The 21,106-nt window shown below is 52.9% G+C and overlaps 2 protein-coding genes across 3 annotated transcripts; one reads left to right on the forward strand and one right to left on the reverse strand.

The window, feature by feature from the left end:
* Window positions 1-207: 207 nt before the first annotated feature.
* LOC146288412 (glutamine--fructose-6-phosphate aminotransferase [isomerizing] 2-like) lies at window positions 208-12,652 on the forward strand. Of its 2 annotated transcripts, XM_084697955.1 has the most exons (19): window positions 208-366; window positions 900-1,007; window positions 1,237-1,332; window positions 1,496-1,621; window positions 2,177-2,235; window positions 2,692-2,826; window positions 3,538-3,599; window positions 5,330-5,409; window positions 5,833-5,944; window positions 6,347-6,510; window positions 6,712-6,807; window positions 6,959-7,056; window positions 7,451-7,571; window positions 7,690-7,847; window positions 7,955-8,069; window positions 9,913-10,040; window positions 10,491-10,658; window positions 11,177-11,338; window positions 11,608-12,652. In XM_084697955.1, exons 1-19 carry the CDS (start codon window positions 360-362, stop codon window positions 11,650-11,652), a joined length of 2,040 nt encoding a protein of 679 aa, XP_084554081.1. In that variant the 5' UTR covers window positions 208-359; the 3' UTR covers window positions 11,653-12,652. The 2 variants fall into 2 exon arrangements, with proteins under 2 accessions (XP_084554081.1, XP_084554080.1); XM_084697954.1 differs by lacking the exon at window positions 208-366 and having other exon boundaries at window positions 887-1,007.
* An 857-nt stretch (window positions 12,653-13,509) lies between these two features.
* LOC146288413 (rho GTPase-activating protein 24) lies at window positions 13,510-18,458 on the reverse strand. Its single transcript, XM_084697960.1, has 7 exons — window positions 18,087-18,458; window positions 17,568-17,775; window positions 17,199-17,331; window positions 16,935-17,008; window positions 16,625-16,746; window positions 15,055-16,132; window positions 13,510-14,706 (listed from the first exon to the last, which is right to left on the reverse strand). Exons 1-7 carry the CDS (start codon window positions 18,178-18,180, stop codon window positions 14,469-14,471), a joined length of 1,947 nt encoding a protein of 648 aa, XP_084554086.1. The 5' UTR covers window positions 18,181-18,458; the 3' UTR covers window positions 13,510-14,468.
* Window positions 18,459-21,106: the final 2,648 nt, after the last annotated feature.

The following is a 21,106-nucleotide window of genomic DNA, read 5'->3' on the forward strand; positions in this document are numbered from 1 at the left end:
ATCCAGTAGTCAACCGACAGAATGGTGTCAAGTCTAAGTCTACCTCGTTTTCATTAAGTGAGAAGCTCTACAAAACATTTAAACTGACAAAAGGTCCCAGAGATAAAGCTGTGGAAAATGTGCCGGTAGATTACGCAACTCCCCGGCCCAAGTCAAGCCCTGTTGTGTTTGGGTCTGAGCGAGGTGATGCGAGTGGGAGGTCCTACAGTAAAGCTAGTTGGCATGGGGACACGCAGTGGGAGGAGGAAATGATAGCGCCTCGTTTATTTTCTCCAGACCGGAGGCTGATGACGGCTCATTTTCCATTTGGTTCTTAGCTGCGAAGAACTTTCTCCATTTTGAATACAAGAAAACTAGATATGTGTGGTAAGTAACAGTGCGTCTGTATCTCCGTGTTATTGCTGAATGACTTGACTCGCTAACCAAGGCATTATTAGCATAGCATTGCATCTGTACGTTAGCCAGACGAGCAAGCATGCCTTGCTGGCTTGAGAGACTTACTTGATCTTGTACTAGTAGCCTACTGTCGACCATAACTGGTGCACTGCAGGCACAAGGATGTCTTTACCGTAAAACTGTTCTGTAGATTGCGTTTACGGTCACACTTACAGCAAGCTTGTCAAATGCAGCTGGGCCAGCTATATCACCAACCGCATTCCGCTGTACACCACCTCCCTACATCTGGATGTGACTGCGCTCTCACACAGCTGAGCTGTCAAACTATCAAACCAGCTGCAATGTCACACAAACGTTGGGAAATTGTAGTGTTCATCTTCTATGCTGGGACCCTCAGTAGGCTAGGCTGCAATGAAAGTGTAACGTACGATTATGTCTCACTTTCGGTGTAGTCATCTCTGATATACTTTCAATTCAATAAAACGTGTTTATGTGTGTTTTAGGAATTTTTGCCTACTTGAACTACAGAGTCCCACGGACCAGAAAGGAAATTTTTGAGACTTTGGTCAAAGGACTACAGAGACTGGAGTACAGAGGATATGACTCCGCAGGTAAATCCTCTTCTAAATAACCTCGCGTTGAACTGCTTCGTGTTGTGTCTGGCTTTTAAGTTAAATCAAAGGAAGTTTCCTAGAATATTAAACCCATCTTCGCTAGAACTCTAAAGATATGTCAACTGAACAATGTGTGTGTGCTTGACAGAGTCATGACAGTTTAGTAAATAGGTAACCAGACTTGTTTTGTCAAGTCTCATATTTCACTTGGCATTGTCTCTGCCAGGCATTGGAGTTGATGGCCCCAGAAAAAACGACAATGGCAGCATCTGCCTGTTCAAGAAGAAAGGGAAGGTGAAGGCTCTGGATGAAGAACTACACAGTAAGTGTGACTACATAAAGAGTATTACTTGACAGTACCAACTTGCATGTTATTCTAGTCTCCGGCTTAGCCCACAACAGCTCATCTCAAGGAAATTCACACTGTTGACGCTCACTTCTATTGGCGTGTGTGTGTGTGTCTATGTACGTGTGTGTGTGAACAGAGAGCGATTCTGTTGACCTGGACACCGAGTTGGATACCCATTTTGGGATTGCCCACACTCGCTGGGCTACCCATGGGGAACCCAGCGCTCTTAACAGCCACCCACAACGCTCCGACAAGAACAACGGTGAGGACACACACAGAGACATGTTGCACTTGTGGTTCCTAATGGACCGTGCGTGCTCCACGCTGCATTCACGCGTGTTTTATTACCTATAGCATCGGAATCAGCCCCATTTGTAATAAGAGTAAAACGTTCTGATGCCTTCGCTAATACAGACCGCAAGCTCAAACCTTTTTGTGTCCGCGTTTGCCAGTGAAGTGTTTTTCCGAGAGACACTTTAAAACATCTGTTTTCGACCCCCCCCTCCCCCATCCAATCTCCCCCATAATGGGCCCCACTCTCCTGGAGGGGGGGGGGGGGGGGGGGTGGGGGGGCACAGTGAAGGCTAAAATGGCAACATGAAAGAGAGAGGGTCGTAGGTCAACGGTGACAGGTAATGACAGGGCGTGAGTCCCCGTATGCGCTGATGGAGAAGAACCACGTGGAGACCCGCCAGGGACGGTCAGCTCCCCGCTTGGACCTCAGGGACGTACTCGTCCCAAGAGTTCTCCGTCTGTTGTTCCTCTGACCTCAAACGTCAAAGATACCCTCTTCACCCTTCTGTCTGCTCTCCCCCAGAGTTCATCGTGATCCACAACGGCATCATCACAAACTACAAGGAGCTGAGGAAGTACCTGGTGAGTGAGACGGTCAGAGGCGGTCTGGGAAGGTGCAGCGGAGGACCCGTCCAACGCGCTCACCCCCAGGTGTAGCTGCGGAGGTCGACGCAGTGGGCTGAGGGGTCCTCTTGTCTCGTGATTTACGCCTGGCGAGCGTCAAGGTCGCGACAAAGGTCGTTACGCGGCGTTTCTGATCGCTAACTTCTGAAGGCAGGGCCTTGTATGAGAGAAGGGATTCCAAGGCCGCCGAACAAACGCATCCATCTCCTGTCGCCGCTGCACCTCCGAGCGTTGTGGACGTTTAATTAAAGTGACTCAAGTCATTGGGCGGTGACTGATCAGTATAGTTAAACGTTAGGTTTTATCTTAAGGGTGACTGTTGTACATTTTTCGGAAGAAAATCACTTTATTTGGCTTTTGTTTGCCACTTCATATGCCAGTCTGTGACTAAGCAGTGATGTTTCCTCCGGTCAGAACTCCAAGGGCTACGAGTTTGAGTCGGAGACAGACACCGAGGTGATCCCCAAGCTCATCAAGTACGTCTACGACAACCGGGAGAACGACTATGTCTCCTTCTCCACCCTGGTGGAGCGAGTCATCCAGCAACTGGTGAGCCTGTGTGTGTGTGTGTGTGGGTTTGGGTGGGCAGGGGGTGATTCAGGGTTTGGAAGTCTGGTGTGGTTGTTTGTGCAAAGGGTGAGGATCGGAGAGGGGGAAGGTTGGTGTGTGTGTCATGGGTCTGAAACCAATTCCCTCCCTTCTCCTTTGACCACAGTTGACAGCCCCCACCCAGGCTTTGACGCATGACATGACGCGGGGGCTTGTTTATGGTCCAGTTTGTTCTCCACTGCGGATAACGCCTCTCCCCTCGACTCTGACATCATCACGTTTTTGACCGGGATATGTTACCCCGGTTACACAATAAAAAGCGGTGCTCTTAGCGTTGCAGCTAGCTAACCCTCTGGCCCCGTTACTTAGACATCAGGGCAGTGTTGGGCAATAAAGGTTGTGTTTTTTTGGGTTGTTGTGTGGGGAGGGTCTGGCGCAGGTCCTAAGTGATGACATCATTTCCCATAACCCACCCCTCCCCTCGTCCCCACCCCAGAAAACCTCAGAGGAGGAAAGCCTAGACAGTTGATTCAAACCAGACCTGCTTTTCTTTCTTTTTTTGTGTGTGTGTGTGTGTGTGTGTGTAAATGGATTGTTCTATTTCTTATTTTTTGGGCGGCCGATGTGTGTGGCGTTTGACGGTTGACCCTACTAGAACGTTCCTCGACGGTTCCTTTTTTTCACGCCTCCCCTGTCTTGTTTCTCTCCTAGGAAGGGTCTTTTGCTCTTGTTTTCAAAAGCAGCCATTTCCCAGGCGAGGCCATAGCCACCAGGTTTGTACGACGTCTCTTTCTTGTTTGCACGCGCGCGCGCGCACACACGTACACACGTTTCCGTAGCTCAAGCCTCAATTATGGCCTCCCCTCACGATGACCCATAAAACTGTCAGAGGTCAGGCTTGTCGTAGTGTGGAAGGAAACCTGATCTAAGTTTTAAGGAAGCAGGTCATCCTCTTAACAGAATAACAGTGAATAACACATTCACCACCATAGCCCAGGTCTGAGAAGGACTTCTAGAATCTGTGCAGCGCTTAGATGGGTCCGTGTCTTAGACACAAGGGTTAGTCTTTATGAATATTCAGTCCGGAGTCTAATCTTTTTTTTAATGCTTGAATTTAAACTCCCCCACAGTAGAATGGAAGTCCGGACGTATACTTTTCATCCTAGTCGCGCTAGCTAGTAACATCTAGCCAGTGAGGGTAAGCGAGGCACGGTAACGATTGTTCTAGATCATCCGAGGACAGCCGGAGTAGGTTGGGGTGTGTGTGTGTGTGGCGGGGGGGGGGGGGGTATAATCATTGACACATGCTATCCACACACACACACACACTTACACATACACACACACACACACACACACACTTAAGACACTTAAGCAGTATCCATGATGTGAGTTGCTTTCCAGGAAAGTGTGTGCTGGACAATGAAGTGGCTGGCTGTGGGGCCTGCTTGTGCGTGTGTCTTCCTGGGTCATCCTGTTCTTCCCCCCCCCCCCCCTCCCCCCGGACAGAACAATGGTGTCCTTCTTCGCTTTGGTGGTTGTGTGTGGGGGTCCTTTGCAGAGGCTGAGCAGGGCCAGAGAAAACAGTTCTCACCGCAAGCACGCACACGTACACATATATCCTGTTTTTGCGCCCCGTCATGAAGAAAACAGGGGTTCTTGAGAAGGTGGCCTCGCTCCAGACAGGTTATTTAGGTGAAAAGGCACCATTGTGTTTCTGAGAAGTTTCAATGCCTCATCCCGGGAAGTGTTGTACTGTGTGTGTGTGTGTGTGTGTGTGTGCATGTGTGTGGACTCGCAGCCTTTCTCAACAGTTCTTAGTTTCCATTGTTGTCTCCCAGTCTCTCTATTTTATCTCACCGTCTCTCCATCCCCTGATCCCTCCTCTTCCCCCTCATCCCTCCTGTCCTCATCCCCTCATCCCTCCTGTCCTCATCCCTCCTGTCCTCATCCCCTCATCCCTCCTGTCCTCATCCCTCCTGTCCTCCTGTCCTCACCCCCTCATCCCTCCTGTCCTCACCCCCTCATCCCTCCTGTCCTCATCCCTCCTGTCCTCCTGTCCTCACCCCCTCATCCCTCCTGTCCTCATCCCTCCTGTCCTCCTGTCCTCACCCCCTCATCCCTCCTGCCCTCATCCCTCCTGTCCTCACCCCCTCATCCCTCCTGTCCTCACCCCCTCATCCCTCCTTTCCTCACCCCCTCATCCCTCCTGTCCTCACCCCCTCATCTCTCCTGTCTTCATCCCTCCTGTCCTCACCCCCTCATCCCTCCTGTCCTCACCCCCTCATCCCTCCTGTCCTCACCCCCTCATCCCTCCTGTCCTCACCCCCTCATCTCTCCTGTCTTCATCCCTCCTGTCCTCACCCCCTCATCCCTCCTGTCCTCACCCCCTCATCCCTCCTGTCCTCACCCCCTCATCCCTCCTGTCCTCACCCCCTCATCCCTCCTGTCCTCATCCCCTCATCTCTCCTGTCTTCATCCCCTCGTCCTCACCCCCTTGTAGGAGAGGCAGTCCTCTACTGATTGGTGTGAGGAGCATGTATGAGCTGTCAATGGAAGAAATCCCTATACAGTATAACACTGGTGAGTAGCCGGGAAACGAATGAGCTCATTCACTTACGAAATGACTGGATAAGATACAAACTGTCAAGCAGAAACGCTTATCTAAGTAACTAGTAAACTCGTGTGAAAACCCGTCCTGGCAGTTGTTGACAAACTGCTTTGTGGAGTTTGCTCACTTGATACTTGTACAAGGTGGGGTCAGGGTCACTCAGTAATAAACACACACACACACACACCTCAATGTAGGAATAGAGATATTCCTTTTCCCATAGACAAACAGCTCGGCCTCTCTGGAATGTCAACACTGTGTTGATAAGGGGTTCTATATCACTGTCACCTAACCCTGCTGTTTATACTGTCGCTTCCACAAACCAGTTCATGATCGTAGCATTGTCTCTGTGAGGGCTGGTAAGCATTCACGTGATGTTTATGTACTGTGTTCAGGTCATCTGGGCGTTCAGCAGAGAAACTTCCGGAATAGGGTGGACAGTTGTACCGCCCTGCATTCTGTCAACGACAGGAAGGCAGTGGAGTTCTACTTTGCCTCGGACGCCAGGTAAGGGCGGCAGAATAGCCTTCATCCCCCGACTCTATGTGGGAGTTAGAAACCGTCAGTTCCACTTCTGGGGGCTTTCAGGCACCTACATGGCGGGTGGACGTAGTAGAGTTGACCTGGCAACCAAGTATCGTAAATCCTAAATCTCGAAGGCGTGAATACACACATTTTCTATTGTAAAAACAAAACAAGCATCACATTGAGAAACAATATTCTCTCCTTCTCTTTGTGTCTCCCTCACTCTTTGTCCTTCTCCCTCTACCCCACCACTACCCCCCCCCCTCCTTTTTTTCCCCCCTCCCTCCTCATCCCTCCTTCTCGCTTTCTCCCACTTCCTCTCCCGCCCTCCCTCCTCCTCACCCCTCACCCCTCACCCCCCCGTCCCCCGTCCCCCCCGTCCAGTGCCATCGTTGAGCACACCAAGAAGGTGGTGTACCTGGAGGACGATGACATCGCGGCGGTGGCCGAGGGGAAGCTGTCGCTGCACCGTGGGAGGGGCGTGGCCGGGGACTACCCCCCCAGGGCCATCCAGACGCTGCAGATGGAGCTGCAGGAGATCATGAAAGGTCAGGGGTCAGGGGGAAGGACCCTCTTGCCTGTCAGCTGAGCGTGATGCTTTCAACGGCCGATGCCGTTGGGGGTCGAGGTTTCTCGGCGGGAAATGAATGACCCCTGCCAATGATGATCTCTTGGGGATTGCTCTGTGTTGATGTGTGTGTTTGTGTGTTGTGTATGTGTGTGTGTGTGTGTGTGTGTGTGTTGCTCAGGGAACTTCAAGGCCTTCATGCAGAAGGAGATCTTTGAGCAACCAGAGTCTGTTTTCAACACGATGAGAGGACGAATCTGTTTTGACACCAACACAGGTAACAGTCACAACCACCCATTGATAGGGGTCTGAGGTAGGTGGGTGGGTGGGTGTGTGTCTTTGAGTGGTTACATCTCAGCTTTTGTTTGTGTGCATGGTGTTTGGGTGAAATCATAATGTGTGTGTGTGTGTGCTCGCTTTCAACCCAGTGGTCCTCGGGGGGCTGAAGGACCACCTTAAGGAGATCCGCCGCTGCAGGCGCCTCATTGTGATTGGCTGCGGCACCAGTTTCCACGCTGGACTGGCGGTACGTTGCCTGGAGAAGAAAGGACCACTCCCCTTTTAGCTAAACCCCCTCCCATCTTCTGGCTAACCCCTCCCCTGTCCTTATAAGGACGAATCTGGGCAGAATGTATGACTTTTAGGCTTGGTTGATTGGATGACCATCCTAAAAAGATGTATAGAATTCAATGTGTCTAATTATTTTGTGTTATAGATACGCTTTAAGAGTTTCTACCTCATCGTCTGCTAACCCTTCACACTCCTGCTCTTATAACTGTTACGAATCATATAGACTTGGATTTCATAGCCCTAAACTGATACTTGACATTGGAAGCAAATTGTAAATGTGGAATTTAACATGTCTTTTGTGGGAGGAGCTCAAGCGGCCGAACTGAAATGTTGTCGCTTCGCGTTCCCAGACCAGGCAGATCCTGGAGGAGCTGACGGAACTTCCTGTCATGGTGGAGCTGGCCAGCGACTTCCTGGACCGCAACACGCCTGTCTTCAGAGACGACGTCTGCTTCTTCATTAGCCAATCGGGTAAGAGGGAGGGTTGACAGGCCCCGCCCAGGCAATCCCTGCCCCCACCACCAGAGTAGTTCCTGGTCGTGTGTGTGGGCGGGTGCGTTCTGAGTGAAACGTCCCTTTACGGCCCCAGGCGAGACGGCCGACACTCTGATGGCGTTGCGGTACTGCCGGGAGCGCAGCGCCCTGACCGTGGGCGTGACCAACACGGTGGGCAGCTCCATCTCCAGGGAGACGGACTGTGGCGTCCACATCAACGCCGGGCCGGAGATCGGCGTGGCCAGCACCAAGGTAGGCCGCACGGCCGTCAAAACGCGCTTCGTGTGCGGTCGTGGCTGTGGCTGTGTCCATTGTCATACTGTGCTTTTGTGTGTGTGTGTGTGTGTGTGCGTGTCCAGGCATACACCAGTCAGTTTGTGTCTCTCATCATGTTTGGTCTGATGATGAGTGAGGACAGGCTGTCCCTGCAGAGCCGGAGGCTGGAGATCGTCGACGGTCTCAGGACGCTGCCGGGTCAGTCACACCTCCTCCGCCCCTGTCCCGTCCCCCTCCTCTCTTATCCGTTCCCCTGCCCTCTTCACCGCTCCCCTCCTTTCCTCTCCTCGCTCCTCCTCCCCTCCATCCGTTCCCTCCCCTCTTTATCTTGGCTCTCTTACTCCTCTAGCTCCTTTCTCCTCCCCCACCTTTCCCCTCCCATCCCCCTCTTTTGCAGCCCTCCCCTCTCTCTCCTCCCCTCCCCTCTCTCTCCTCCCCTCCTCTCTGACCTCCCTCCCCTCTCTCTCCTCCCCTCTCTCTCCTCCCCTCCCCTCTCTCTCCTCCCCTCCTCTCTGACCTCCCTCCCCTCTCTCTCCTCCCCTCCTCTCTGACCTCCCTCCCCTCTCCCTCCTCCCCTCCTCTCTGACTCCCCCTCCCTCCCCTCTCCCCCCTCCCCTACTCTCTGACTCCCCCTCCCTCCCCTCTCCCTCCTCCCCTCCTCTCTGACTCCCCCTCCCTCCCCTCTCCCTCCTCCCCTCCTCTCTGACTCCCCCTCCCTCCCCTCTCCCTCCTCCCCTCCTCTCTGACTCCCCCTCCCTCCCCTCTCCCTCCTCCCCTCCTCTCTGACTCCCCCTCCCTCCCCTCTCCCTCCTCCCCTCCTCTCTGACTCCCCCTCCCTCCCCTCTCCCCCCGCCCCTCCTCTCTGACTCCCCCTCCCTCCCCTCTCCCTCCTCCCCTCCTCTCTGACTCCCCCTCCCTCCCCTCTCCCTCCTCCCCTCCTCTCTGACCTCCCTCCCCTCTCCCTCCTCCCCTCCTCTCTGACTCCCCCTCCCTCCCCTCTCCCTCCTCCCCTCCTCTCTGACCTCCCGCCCCTCCCCTCTCCCTCCTCCCCTCCTCTCTGACTCCCCCTCCCTCCCCTCTCCCTCCCCCCCTCCTCTCTGACCTCCCTCCCCTCTCCCTCCTCCCCTCCTTTCTGACTCCCCCTCCCTCCCCTCTCCCTCCTCCCCTCCTCTCTGACCTCCCGCCCCTCCCCTCTCCCTCCTCCCCTCCTCTCTGACTCCCCCTCCCTCCCTTCTCCCTCCTCCCCTCCTCTCTGACTCCCCCTCCCTCCCCTCTCCCTCCTCCCCTCCTCTCTGACCTCCCGCCCCTCCTCTCTGACCTCCCGCCCCTCCTCTCTGACCTCCCGCCCCTCCTCTCTGACTCCCCCTCCCTCCCCTCTCCCTCCTCCCCTCCTCTCTGACCTCCCGCCCCTCCTCTCTGACTCCCCCTCCCTCCCCTCTCCCTCCTCCCCTCCTCTCTGACCTCCCGCCCCTCCTCTCTGACTCCCCCTCCCTCCCCTCTCCCTCCTCCCCTCCTCTCTGACCTCCCGCCCCTCCTCTCTGACTCCCCCTCCCTCCCCTCTCCCTCCTCCCCTCCTCTCTGACCTCCCGCCCCTCCTCTCTGACCTCCCCCTCCCTCCCCTCTCCCTCCTCCCCTCCTCTCTGACCTCCCGCCCCTCCTCTCTGACTCCCCCTCCCTCCCCTCTCCCTCCTCCCCTCCTCTCTGACCTCCCGCCCCTCCTCTCTGACTCCCCCTCCCTCCCCTCTCCCTCCTCCCCTCCTCTCTGACCTCCCGCCCCTCCTCTCTGACTCCCCCTCCCTCCCCTCTCCCTCCTCCCCTCCTCTCTGACCTCCCTCCCCTCTCCCTCCTCCCCTCCTCTCTGACTCCCCCTCCCTCCCCTCTCCCTCCTCCCCTCCTCTCTGACCTCCCGCCCCTCCTCTCTGACTCCCCCTCCCTCCCCTCTCCCTCCTCCCCTCCTCTCTGACCTCCCGCCCCGCCCCTCCTCTCCTGGGTGTGAAGATGCTCCAGTCCTCACCCCCCCGTTTCCTGGTTTCCTCCGCAGACCTGATCCAGGAGGTTCTGAGTGTGGACGAGCAGATCAGGTCCATAGCAGACGAGCTGTACCAGCAGAGGTCTCTGCTGGTCATGGGCCGAGGCTACAACTACGCCACCTGTCTGGAGGGGGCGCTGGTGAGCTGGGAGCGATATCTACACGTGCATGCACGCACACATACATACAGCCGTGGCCAAAGGTATTGGGAGCGACATACATTTTGTGTTTGCAAAGCTTGCTGGGCCTTGGCATAAAACTTATGGCCACAACTGTACATGTATATATGCTGTATATATACATACATGCACAAACACACATATACACACCCACACACATGGGATTGGTCCTGTGGATCTGATACGTGATTGGTGTTGTGTGTCTGATACGTGATTGGTCCTGTGGATCTGGACGTGATTGGTCCTGTGGATCTGATACGTGATTGGTCCTGTGTGTCTGATGCGTGATTGGTGCTGTGTGTCTGATGCGTGATTGGTGCTGTGTGTCTGACACGTGATTGGTGCTGTATGTCTGATACGTGATTGGTGCTGTGTGTCTGACACGTGATTGGTGCTGCCTTCCTTCTGCAGAAGATCAAGGAGATCACCTACATGCACTCGGAGGGGATCCTGGCGGGGGAGCTGAAACACGGCCCTCTGGCCCTCATAGACAAACACATGCCCGTCATCATGATCATCATGAGGGACGCCTGCTACACCAAGTGTCACAACGCCCTGCAGCAGGTCACCGCCAGACAGGTGACGCCTCACCGTCCCCCTCTCTCTCTCTCTCTTTCTCTCTCTCTCTCTCTCTCTCTCTCTCTCTCTCTCTCTCTCTCTCTCTCTCTCTCTCTCTCTCTCCCTCTGTCTGTCTCTCTCCCTCTTTATGACTGTCCCTCTCTCACTCTCTCTCTCTCTCTCTCTCTCTCTCTCTCTCTCTCTCTCTCTCTCTCTCTCTCTCTCGCTTTGTCTCACTCTGTCTCCCACTGTCTGTCTCCCTCTCTCACTCTGTCTCCCTCTCTCCTCCTCTCTCTCTCTCTCTCTCTCTCTCTCTCTCTCTCTCTCTCTCTCTCTCTGTCTTCATCTCTCCCTCTCTGTGTTGTCCTCTCTCTTTAACTCGTCCATGTCTCTCTCATCCCTTGTTTTCTCACACTCTACACGTTCTCTCACACCCTTTGTTGAAAAAAGACAAATACCTCCCTCCCACATGACTTTGTCATCTCCTTGCAGTCACACCCTTTCCCCCCCCCCCCCCACCCCAATTCCTCTTCTCCCAGGGGCGTCCCATCATCCTGTGTAGCCGTGGCGACCCGGAGGTGAGCAGGAAGGCGTACCAGACCATCCAGCTGCCCCAGACGGTGGACTGTCTCCAGGGCGTCCTCAGCGTCATACCCCTGCAGCTGCTCTCCTTCCACCTGGCTGTGCTGCGCGGCTACGACGTAAGGAGACTGGGGGGGGGGGGGGGGGGGGGGTATGGGTATGGGGGGCTTCTTTGATGCATGTAAACACATACACACAATGTATGTGTTTGCATGGCAGTGTGTGTTTGTGTTTCCTCATTCCTCATCTGTGTGGTAGACGGACAGACAGACAGACAGACAGACAGACAGACAGAAAGAGACAGAGACAGAGACAGAGACAGAGACAGAGACAGAGAAGTTGAAGTTGGGAAAGTTGTTGATTGTTTTACTCTCGCTCCTTACCCTAGGTGGACTGTCCTAGGAACCTGGCCAAATCTGTAACTGTGGAGTAACTACTGGATCGTCCGACGACGACAAAAACAGTGCAATCGTCCGTGTCATTTTGTGTGTGACTGTGCTTGTCTGTGTGTGTGTGTGTGCGCGCGCGCGCGTGTACAATGTCAAGACCCCTTCTGTTTACCAGCAGGTGCTGAGCCACAGAGACCTGTAACCGTCTTCTTATTTCACTTCTAACGTAGAACAGTGAACAGGTGTGCAATACACAGAGGAACCGAACAACGAGGGCCCCCTTTGTGTCTGTGAACGATAGATGGTATCGCCTCGGCGACACCGGAACACACGAGAGCGCACGCCAAACGAGTGTCGATGAAGGCGCAGCCTAGTCCCACAGGTACTGGAACAGCCGACAGCGTTCCCTTAGACAACGCTTCGCTCGTACGTCTCTGGTTGATGTGCCAGGATCTGTGTTCCCTCCTCGTGTTTGAGCCAAAGACTTCGAGGGGGACGAACAGTCTGTGACAGGCAGTGCAGTCGAGCTGTGATTTGTGTAATTTAAAAGAAAGACATCGGTTCCCTGCGGTACACGAGCTGTGCTCTGCTTCTCTCAGTGCTGGGAAGGTCTGAACCGTGTTTTCTATGAAGTCATTTAACGTTTGATAGACAAACTTTTTTCTAGAAATCTATTTTTGTTCAACCTATTTTCTATACCAAACATACGCATTCCAAATATATATATATATATATATATATATATATATATATATATATATATATATATATATATATATATATATATATTCTAAATGTAGAGAAATTCTTTGTCTTTTATATCAAATTATTTAAGATTTTTGTTTCGATTTCCTTAATGCTTGTAATGTGTCATGAAAATGTGTTGAGTTGTTGAGTTGCCTGTTAAGTACAATGCTGTCTGCATGCAGGTAATGAAAATCAGTTCTTTGTATTAGATTTTGATGTTGATGTGTCTGTCAATCTATAAGTACGATAAAATAACAATCTTTCAGTGTTTAAAGAAAGAAAAACTCCCAACAATAATTGTTGTTCTGAAGATCTGTTCAGGTCTTATCTTTATACCTCCGCTCTTGAGGTTGAAAATCTGTCGTCTGAACAAGGTGTGTATGGGTTCCCCGTAGTGGCGATTTCATAACAAATCCCACAGCATCTGACTAAAGCCCCTAGGCTAACTCTGAAGGCGATGGGTGTTCATGAACAATTCATTCTTATGAACCATTCTTTTGTCTGGATTACGAATCACGATTCACCTCCATGTGAGTGATTTGTTTGCTTTCCACCCCCAGTGCTTGGCTTGCACTGCACTCACTATGCGGGTAAACAAATCGCTCAAAGGATCCGTGAAGGATATGGAGATCTCAATCTTTCCCATTCAAAACAAGAAAACAGCTCTGGTCTGACAAGCGAGTAAAAGAAAAATTATTCTAAGGACTCTAGGGAAGATAAGACCACGGACCTGTAGTCTTTTGAACAGTACTGTTGATGGAATGAATTGTCGCCCTGCAAACCTGTGCAACAGGAAGTGGGGCCATTAGGTTTAATTTTGGAGGTACTGATATCAAGGCCGATTTGTGTTATCGGATGATGTTCATCATTGAACATTTGTCGTTTAGAGCAGGGCAAGAGTGCCATAGTGACTCAAATGAACCAAAAGATCCGGAAAAATATTTGTTCATTTCATTGAACAAGATACAAAGATCCGAGTCCTTAAAAATGTGTGGACTTCCCTCTCAAGGGCAACATAAAAGGGATTGTTTAAAAGTGGCATTACCGTTTCTTTACTGGTTCACAAACCCAAGTAATGTCATCAGGACGGCAAAAATCTCATCGAGAAATGCAGGCAGAATACAAATATAAATTGCTTAAATGCGAGTGTGGTTAAGTCTTTGGTAGTTTTATTTTATACAAATGATTGACTGTGTGTTTGAGAGAGATAGAGGGAGAGAGAGAGAGAGAGAGAGAGAGAGAGAGAGGACAAAAGAGAGACCTGCATCTCAAGGAAAACTGGAATAATGTTGCTTGTGTGTAGTGAGCACACTGAACGATACTAATGCAGCATACAAACATTGGACAACACTCACTGGTACATCAGACTCAGTGTTTCTCTACAACGCACAGCCAGTCACCTTGCTCTTCAATAAGAAGGTGAGCGGGTCTTTCAACCGTTCCAGAATTATCCATATCTATATTTCCATCGTCAGGAAAAGACTTGATGATAAAAGACCCCTTGTTTGTCACTAAACACACTAATAGAAAATGACCTCAACACTCAGGGGTAGTGAATCATGGTCTATTTCTGACAGGAGTATTAACCATTTCAACCTTTGTTTGTCACCCACATGCGGCTGGTTCATTGAGTCCACACTGCCAGGCCCACACTGTCCTTCCTGTGGTGCTCTATCTGGCAATAGTCGATTGCTCTGGTCTGAATCCCCTTCCTGGTCCGCTCTGTTTGCGTGTCGTCTGGTCTGAAGTGAGCTGAGAGCTATGGTCGAGACAAAACAAAGCCTGGCTTCTCTGTTTCAAGATTCCAGTTCTGTCGAGCAAGGCCGTCAAGATTTACCACCATTAGCCAACTCTTGGTTAAAGTATTTTTTCGTTTAGGTCCTCTCCTCGAATAATTGTCTTGTTTCTCTTCCTTGCAAGCTGGTGCATCAGTGATGATGTTCTCACTAACCGTTAAGGTGTTGAGAGTGGGTCTGACTGATGACCCCTGAGTCAGCGTTTTAAACCCTCCATGTCGGTTTTGTAACCACGTCAAAAGGCGGCTTCACGATGCCGCACGGATTAAAGACGTATATATCTCCGTCCATTTCTCTGTCCTCCTTAGCGCCGGCCTTCAGAAGCTCTGGACGATGTGTTCTGCCTTCCTGGCCTCGGCGCTCAGGTCTCCGAAGGTCTCGAAGAACTGCTCCATCTCCCGCTGCAGCGTGGCGTTGCGCCGGTCGGCGTCGGAGCGGGCGCGCTCCACGTTGCGAATCTTGATCTCGGCCACGCTGTGCCAGCGTCGCTGCTGTGTCAGGTTGGCCCGCAGTACCGCCATCTCCCCCTGGAGGGCCTCGTTGCGCTGCTCCAACCTGAGGCGAGGAGAGGGGGAGAGAAGATGAGGGAAGGGGAGAACGAGAGGAGGGGGGTCAAGAGAGAGAGTGAGAGATGTTGAAAGAGAAGGTGTTGTCCCTTCATGGTGGACTGCTTCGGTGTCATTGTTTAGCCTAAACACTCATGCCAGTAAAACACATTGAATTGAAAGAGTACTTTTGAAGCTACTTGCACGCGCTGGTACACTGAAAGTGCGTGTCGAGGAAGTCTAATTTTGCTCAAGGTTTGTAATCGCATGCCTTAACCTTCTCTTTGCCCGAAGAACAGCAATGGAGAAATCAGCAGAGGAAGGCATTGCAAAGTTAAGTTAGCCGACCTCCACCCACCTCTGGATCTTCGTCTCGTACTCGGCCCTTTGCCGGGCCATCTGCTGTCTCAGGCCAGCCAGCAGGCAGTGGATAGCCTGGACGTGAGGGGCAGGAGCCAGGGGTTCCAGGGGCCCCGAGGGCAGGAACACCTCTGAGCTCCCTGTGCTCAGCAGGGGGTCGGTGGGGACGGAGGAGGAGGCGGGGGAATTGGGGTGGGGGTCCTCGTCATCTTCGTCCTCCCTGTTGGATCTGAAGGAGGTGAACCTTGCCGGGCGCTGTTCCGGACTGGCTCCGCCTTCGGCGCCCACAGCAGCGCCGCCGTCCAATGGCAGGCCTTCACAGGACGACCAGGAACTGGTGGAGTCCGCTTCCGGTTCGGCCTCCACCTCTTGCTTGGTGACGGCGAGGCCACCGGCGTGGGCTTCCCCCCTCTCCCCCACCTCGCCCTTAAGCTCGACCGACCGAATGTCCAGGTTGTCGTAGACCGAAAGAGTGCTGTCCTCCTGAGTCTCGCTGCTGCCGCTCGTGTTGCCAGCCAGGCCCCCCTCGCTGGCTCTCTCCGCCCCCCAGTGAGGGCGCTCCAGGCCTGGCCGGCCCCCGGACCCGAGCCTGGTGCTCCTGCTGGGGCCTGGTGCCGGCTCCAGGTCGGCCTGGAGAGTGACCGTGGAGGCTGAGGTGTGGAGGCTGGAGGCTGGGTGGCCGGGCTGGGGCTGGGGGTGGTAGTCTGGGTGGGAGGGGGGGTATCTGTGGCACAGAGCTCCAGCTGGGCTGACAGGGGAGAGAGCTTCACAATGTGGCGGGTCTGCGTTGGAGGGGAGGGGGAAGGGGAACATGGGGCTCAGACCAGAGCCCCTTCTCTCGGCAATGAGAGGGAGGGAGAGCTGGCGTGAGCAGGGGGAGGACCGTGGGGCTCGCTGCTGGTGGGTGGCAGGACAGGGCTGGGGGGGCCAGGATTCCCCTGTACCCCTCCTCCGGCAGGGGTAAGAGTCTGGGCGCGAGGGGCCAGGCGGGGTCCCGGACGCACTCCCCTCCCTGGAGAAAAGACACTGGTGTTCCCTGATCAACTCCAACATCAGCTGCTGCACTACAGCCGCGCCTGATCGAAGACACACACACATGGTAGAAGACACACACGGTTAGAGCAACCGTAACCCATTCCATAGAACACGCACGCACACAGTTTAAAGACACACACACCTGTGCGATAACAGCTGAAGGCACACACCTAGTAACAAAAGTCTGTTGACATAAAACAGAGTAATACAGTGGCAGACTCTATATCTGTCTATATCTGTGTCCGTCCTTGCAGTATCCTCTGTTATATCTGGCCTGTTCTGTCTGGAAACTTCTCTAAATCGGTCTCTCTGACCAGGTGTTTGGCTCTGTCTTCTTTTCACCGTCTGACTGACTTAATAGCACAAACGCACACACACAGCAAGGTTTCCAACTCCTCTCTACTCACCCTCCTGTTTTAACGTTCAATACCTAAAGGAGACATCAACAAAGTCCTGAGCAACGCAACATTCGAACCTAGAGATGACTTCTCAGAAACAGGCGCTTGGTTTTCACAGACCACACACACACACACCTCCTATTATACTCTCTGGGTCCTCAGCTTTAGGCCGGAGGATGTTCGGTCCAAATACAGTGGCCAGGTTCTGGGTGCTCATCTTGTTGCTGCAGGAGAAGGTCTGGACCTCGTTCAAGAACCTGAGGAGAACCAGGAAAACCTTCTAGATCACCCTGGGACAGTGGGGAACCAGCTTCCATGGCTATATTGCATATAACACGATAGGGGGCTGTTCCCGCTGATTATACTATGTATTCTACACCAGCAATGACAAGAGGAATGTTTTTCAGTGTGAGGTGGAAGTTCAGGTGAAAGGTTGGAGACTTACTGGCAGATGTAGTGGAGCAGGTTGAAGTTGGCCACTGGAAGTTCATGAAGAAGACACCTGAGCTCGACCAACCCCTGGATGGCAGCGAGAAGAAGGGAGGGAACGTGGAGGAAGAAAAGGGTCAGGGAGGGAGGAAGGGATCAGAAGATAAGTTGAAGATAAGTAAGATGGTTCATCTTGGATCTTACAGCAGTTAATCACTTCATTAAATCACTTTTAACGCCATCCTTCCATCATGCCGGATGGGATATGTATATTCCGTACCTGTGTCCTCTCGGAGGATAGCTTCTTGCCACACAGGAGGAAGTCCTGGTAGCGGGAGAAAGGCACCAGAGGCTCGGGTAGCTCTCTAAGGTAGAGCTTCAGGAGGGACGCTACGGTATGGACGTCTGTACTGCTGGGATGGAAAAAAACACAATTACACACACACACACCCTTCCCTGACCCCTCCTTGACCCCTGGAGTCTGAGACTTAACACGTGACATAAGAGATTCTCCACTTAAAACGCTTCATAGTCCACACGCTCTTCTTCAGGGAAGCCAGTCATTGACAAACACCCATTCTACCTCGGTCTTCAGTGCTTCTGAGTTTGGTAAACCACGGACTTGGAGCCAGTAGGGCGGGTGACCTACCTGTCGAAGGAGGGCTTCTCGCCCGCGTCAAAGGCTTCCTGCAGCTCCCTGACCAGCGTGGCCTGGCCCGGCTGCCGAAACAAGCCCACCTCCAGCAGCCCCCGCTCCCGGATGAAGTCGACACACTGCTCCACCACCAAGGGCGCCATGTGAACGCCGTAGCGCCGCTCGTACAGCACTGTCTCCTCCAGACGCTGGCCGAACACCCCTGGAGAGGAGAGGGGGAGTGGGGAGAGTAGAGGGGGAGTGGGGAGAGGAGGGGTAGGGGTAGAGGAGTCAGTGAGGTGGGAGGTGAGAAAGGCCAGGATGGAGAAGGGATAGAAGAATGAGCCCTGTCTTGGAGTCGTACACTCAAGCATCTCCCACAATCCAGCTAGTGGCCTTTTGCCCTTCCGGACACTTGAGACGTTTGGAGAGAGATGGATGAATGGACGGGGGACTCTCAAAATGGCCGACATCTAAATCCGACATGGGTTGCAGGTGTGCGGCGTGTGTGGTCTTCTCTGAGGGGATACTCACTGCGTCTGAAGCTCAGCACCCTCTTGATCTTCCTGTAGGCAGAGTGGGACAGGTAGCTGCCCGTCCGACCGACGCTCGACTTAATCTCAGGCATCCTCCCCTCTACTGTCCTATCCTCTCCTGTCCTCTCCTGCTAGTACTCCTCTCCGTCAAGGTTCAAGGTCCCCGTTTCAGTTCAGTTCTACTTCTTCCGTGCTTCTTTTGTTGACTCCTTTTGTTCTCGCTCTCTGTTGTTCTTGCGTGGTCTCTCACCCCACGGACCAGTCCGGTGGTGCTGAGGTCGTCGCCGAGTTCAAACGGTGTGTGTGACAGCTCAACGCTCTGGGCTGTCTTTTTTTCCCCCCCGAGCCCAGTCACAGGATTATGTGTGTGTGTGTGTTCTCACTGTAGGTCGCTCCCCCCACCCCCCCACCCCCACCCCTGTCTACCTCTGTTTAGGAAACTCTCTGGCGGTTTGAGACTGTGATCTCCCTCCTCCTCTTCTCTCGTCCTCTCGCCAGGTGAACAGATGAGTTCTCTTCTTGCTCCGGTGCCTGGAAATGAGGGGAGGCTGTCTCTCTCTCTTTATCACCCTCTCTCTTTCTCTCTCTATCTCTCTCTCTCTCCCCTCCTCCCTTCCCTCTTTCTCTGGCCTGTCAATGTGACCTAATCTGATGAAGGAACATTCCTATGGGAGGGTTCATCCTACAAGAGGCAGCATAGTGGAATGCTCAAGCTATCACACATCCTCTCTCACAGTCAGGCATACTACGGAACAATCATATCGGCAAAGTCCATCATGGGAATGTGAGCTCTGCCAATAAAGTTACTCCAGTTTGTCTTCTCCAAGACGAGCAAGGGGACCAGCCCGAGAAGGCTTGTCCGGTGTGATGCAGCCGATTTCTGATATGGGGTTTTGAGTGGGTGCCGTCTGCTTGGCTCCTTCGACTGTTTCAAAAAAGGCTTGCCAGGGACGTCTGTGTGTGCCTGTGCCTGCCAGCTGAACTGACGCCCGGGGGTGGAGCAAACAAGTGAAACGTCCAGCTGGGGGGGGGGGAGAGAGGGGGGGGTTGGGGGGGAGGGTGGACTCTGCCTGGGTTTGCTTGGCTCCGGGCTCCCTACTGCTCCTGTGGTTCTCCTGTGGAAGGGTGGGACTCGTGTTTGAGGTGACGAGGGCAGCTGACATCCACAGGGAAAGTGTTGATCCCTCTGTCTCTCCCTCTCTCTCCTTCTCTCCCTCTCTCTCTCTCCCTCGCTCTCTTTCTCGCTCTCTCTGAGGAGGAGGAGGAGGAGGTTTTTACGTTCCCTTGTTGCCCTGTGATAATGGTTTGCTGTTGTCGTCGCTTGGGCGTCTGTCCCGAGGGCCGAGGGCTGTCTGTCTCTCCGCTGCATGCCGTCTCCAGCTCCCTCGCTCAGGCCTCTTCACATCGCCTTGTCTCAGGAATGTGCCATTGTTTTCCTCTGCCAGTGTCACATATCTCCCACACGCTCTCTCTCTCTCACACACACACGGCCTCCGGTCAAGTGTTGGCTTCTCGGGGCTCGTGGTTTGCCGCCTCCCTCCGGAGCCTCCCGCAGCACGCGCACAGAAGCGTTCTGCGCTGTGTCTCTCTCTCTCTCTCTCTCTCTCTCTCTCTCTCTCTCTCCGTCCTCCCTCTCCTCCGCGCTTACGTTCCTTTTTTTCCAAACTTTGGTTTGTTATTCCTTAGACCGCCGGCTAACCAGAAGTGAACGCAGCGGAGCGTGGTGTTCTGCACTCTTTCTCCCTCTCACCCTTCGAGTCACCCCCCCCCCCCTCCCACTCTTTTTTCCCCTCTTTCCCTCGGCCCCTTTCACCTCTTCTCAACAAACCTACCCCCACCTCCGATACCGCTCACTGGAGCATGTCCAAGTTGTTGCCACACTTCGCCACACTTCATGTGTGTCTGTGTGTGTGGGGCATGTGTTTGTGTGCATTTGTGTGTGTGTGTGTGTGTTACACCGCCCTAACTCCTGAAACTCCTGATAATCATTACCACACCTGAACAGTGTAACAGATGGACCAAAAATAAAATGTATTGAGACTCCCCCTTGTCCACACACATTCCCACCCTGGCACCTGTCAGGACCCCAAGACTGTAGCCGAGGTGGTTTGGAACCTCACCTGCTCACAATTAGCACTTCCCCTTGTCTGATATCCATTCAGCCTTAATATCTCCCAATGACCACACGGACATCCTCTTGGTGTAGTGGCAGAAACCTGGTGTGTTGTGAGCAGGGCGACCCAGGTTCAACGCGAGTTCGTAACCCCACACTCCAGTTCCACAGCTTTACCCTCTAATCCGGCAATAAGATATCTCCATGACATGTTTCTGCCATGTTCTAGAAAAGTGCAAAGTGTGTGGGCGAGTGGAGAAAGGCGGGGAGAAACCCCTAAAGTGGGAACAGGAGTTACTGACTCGTTAACTGGAATGAGGCGTTTTGGAGAATTTACTTGGAATGTTAATCTCACTGTGAAACGTTCACCCCGGAATTCACCATGCTCCCAAGTCAGATGCTTATCTCAGGGACGAGTTACTTAGCACAACAGTTGTGAGTCTTGTGTGTGTACCAGCATGTGTTTGTGTCTGCCGATGGGACTCTACAGTCATACACCTTAAGACCAATAGGATGTGGACACATCTCAGTGTACAGACACCTACTTGTTGAACCTCTCAATCCAAACTTGTGGGCATTAATATGGAGTTACCATATTTTTCGGAAATAAAACCATGGCTTGTACCCCTGATTTTACAGTTTTCTTGTTGTTGTATGGCTTATATTTTGAAGCGGTGTATAAACCGGTCTTGGAACTAAAAAGTGGCTTTGTCCCAAGATCTCTACAGACCGTGCAGCTATTTTAATACTCAACACCTATGGAGCAAAATGAGGGCCAAATGTTTTGTTAATTCGAGAAAAAAAATCTATAGTTACAAAAACAAAAGGTTGACATTGAAAATTTAAGTTTTGTTTGTAAAACTTAAAAAATAAAACCATGTATTCAAACAAAAAAATAAGTGTAC

This window comes from Hypomesus nipponensis, chromosome 5 (genome assembly GCF_054491055.1).
Source record: "Hypomesus nipponensis isolate SF chromosome 5, ASM5449105v1, whole genome shotgun sequence".
NCBI lineage: Eukaryota > Metazoa > Chordata > Actinopteri > Osmeriformes > Osmeridae > Hypomesus > Hypomesus nipponensis.

Bases quoted from the DNA above. Each gene is read 5' to 3' on its own strand.
- LOC146288412 (XM_084697954.1), top strand. From the start codon at position 887: ATGTGTGTTTTAGGAATTTTTGCCTACTTGAACTACAGAGTCCCACGG. The intron at 8,070-9,912 runs GTCAGTCACACC...TTTCCTCCGCAG, and splicing joins CGGTCTCAGGACGCTGCCGG to ACCTGATCCAGGAGGTTCTG. The intron at 10,041-10,490 runs GTGAGCTGGGAG...TTCCTTCTGCAG, and splicing joins CCTGTCTGGAGGGGGCGCTG to AAGATCAAGGAGATCACCTA.
- LOC146288413 (XM_084697960.1), bottom strand. From the start codon at position 18,180: ATGCCTGAGATTAAGTCGAGCGTCGGTCGGACGGGCAGCTACCTGTCC. The intron at 17,332-17,567 runs GTAGGTCACCCG...TTTCCATCCCAG, and splicing joins GAGAAGCCCTCCTTCGACAG to CAGTACAGACGTCCATACCG. The intron at 17,009-17,198 runs GTACGGAATATA...GCTGCCATCCAG, and splicing joins TATCCTCCGAGAGGACACAG to GGGTTGGTCGAGCTCAGGTG.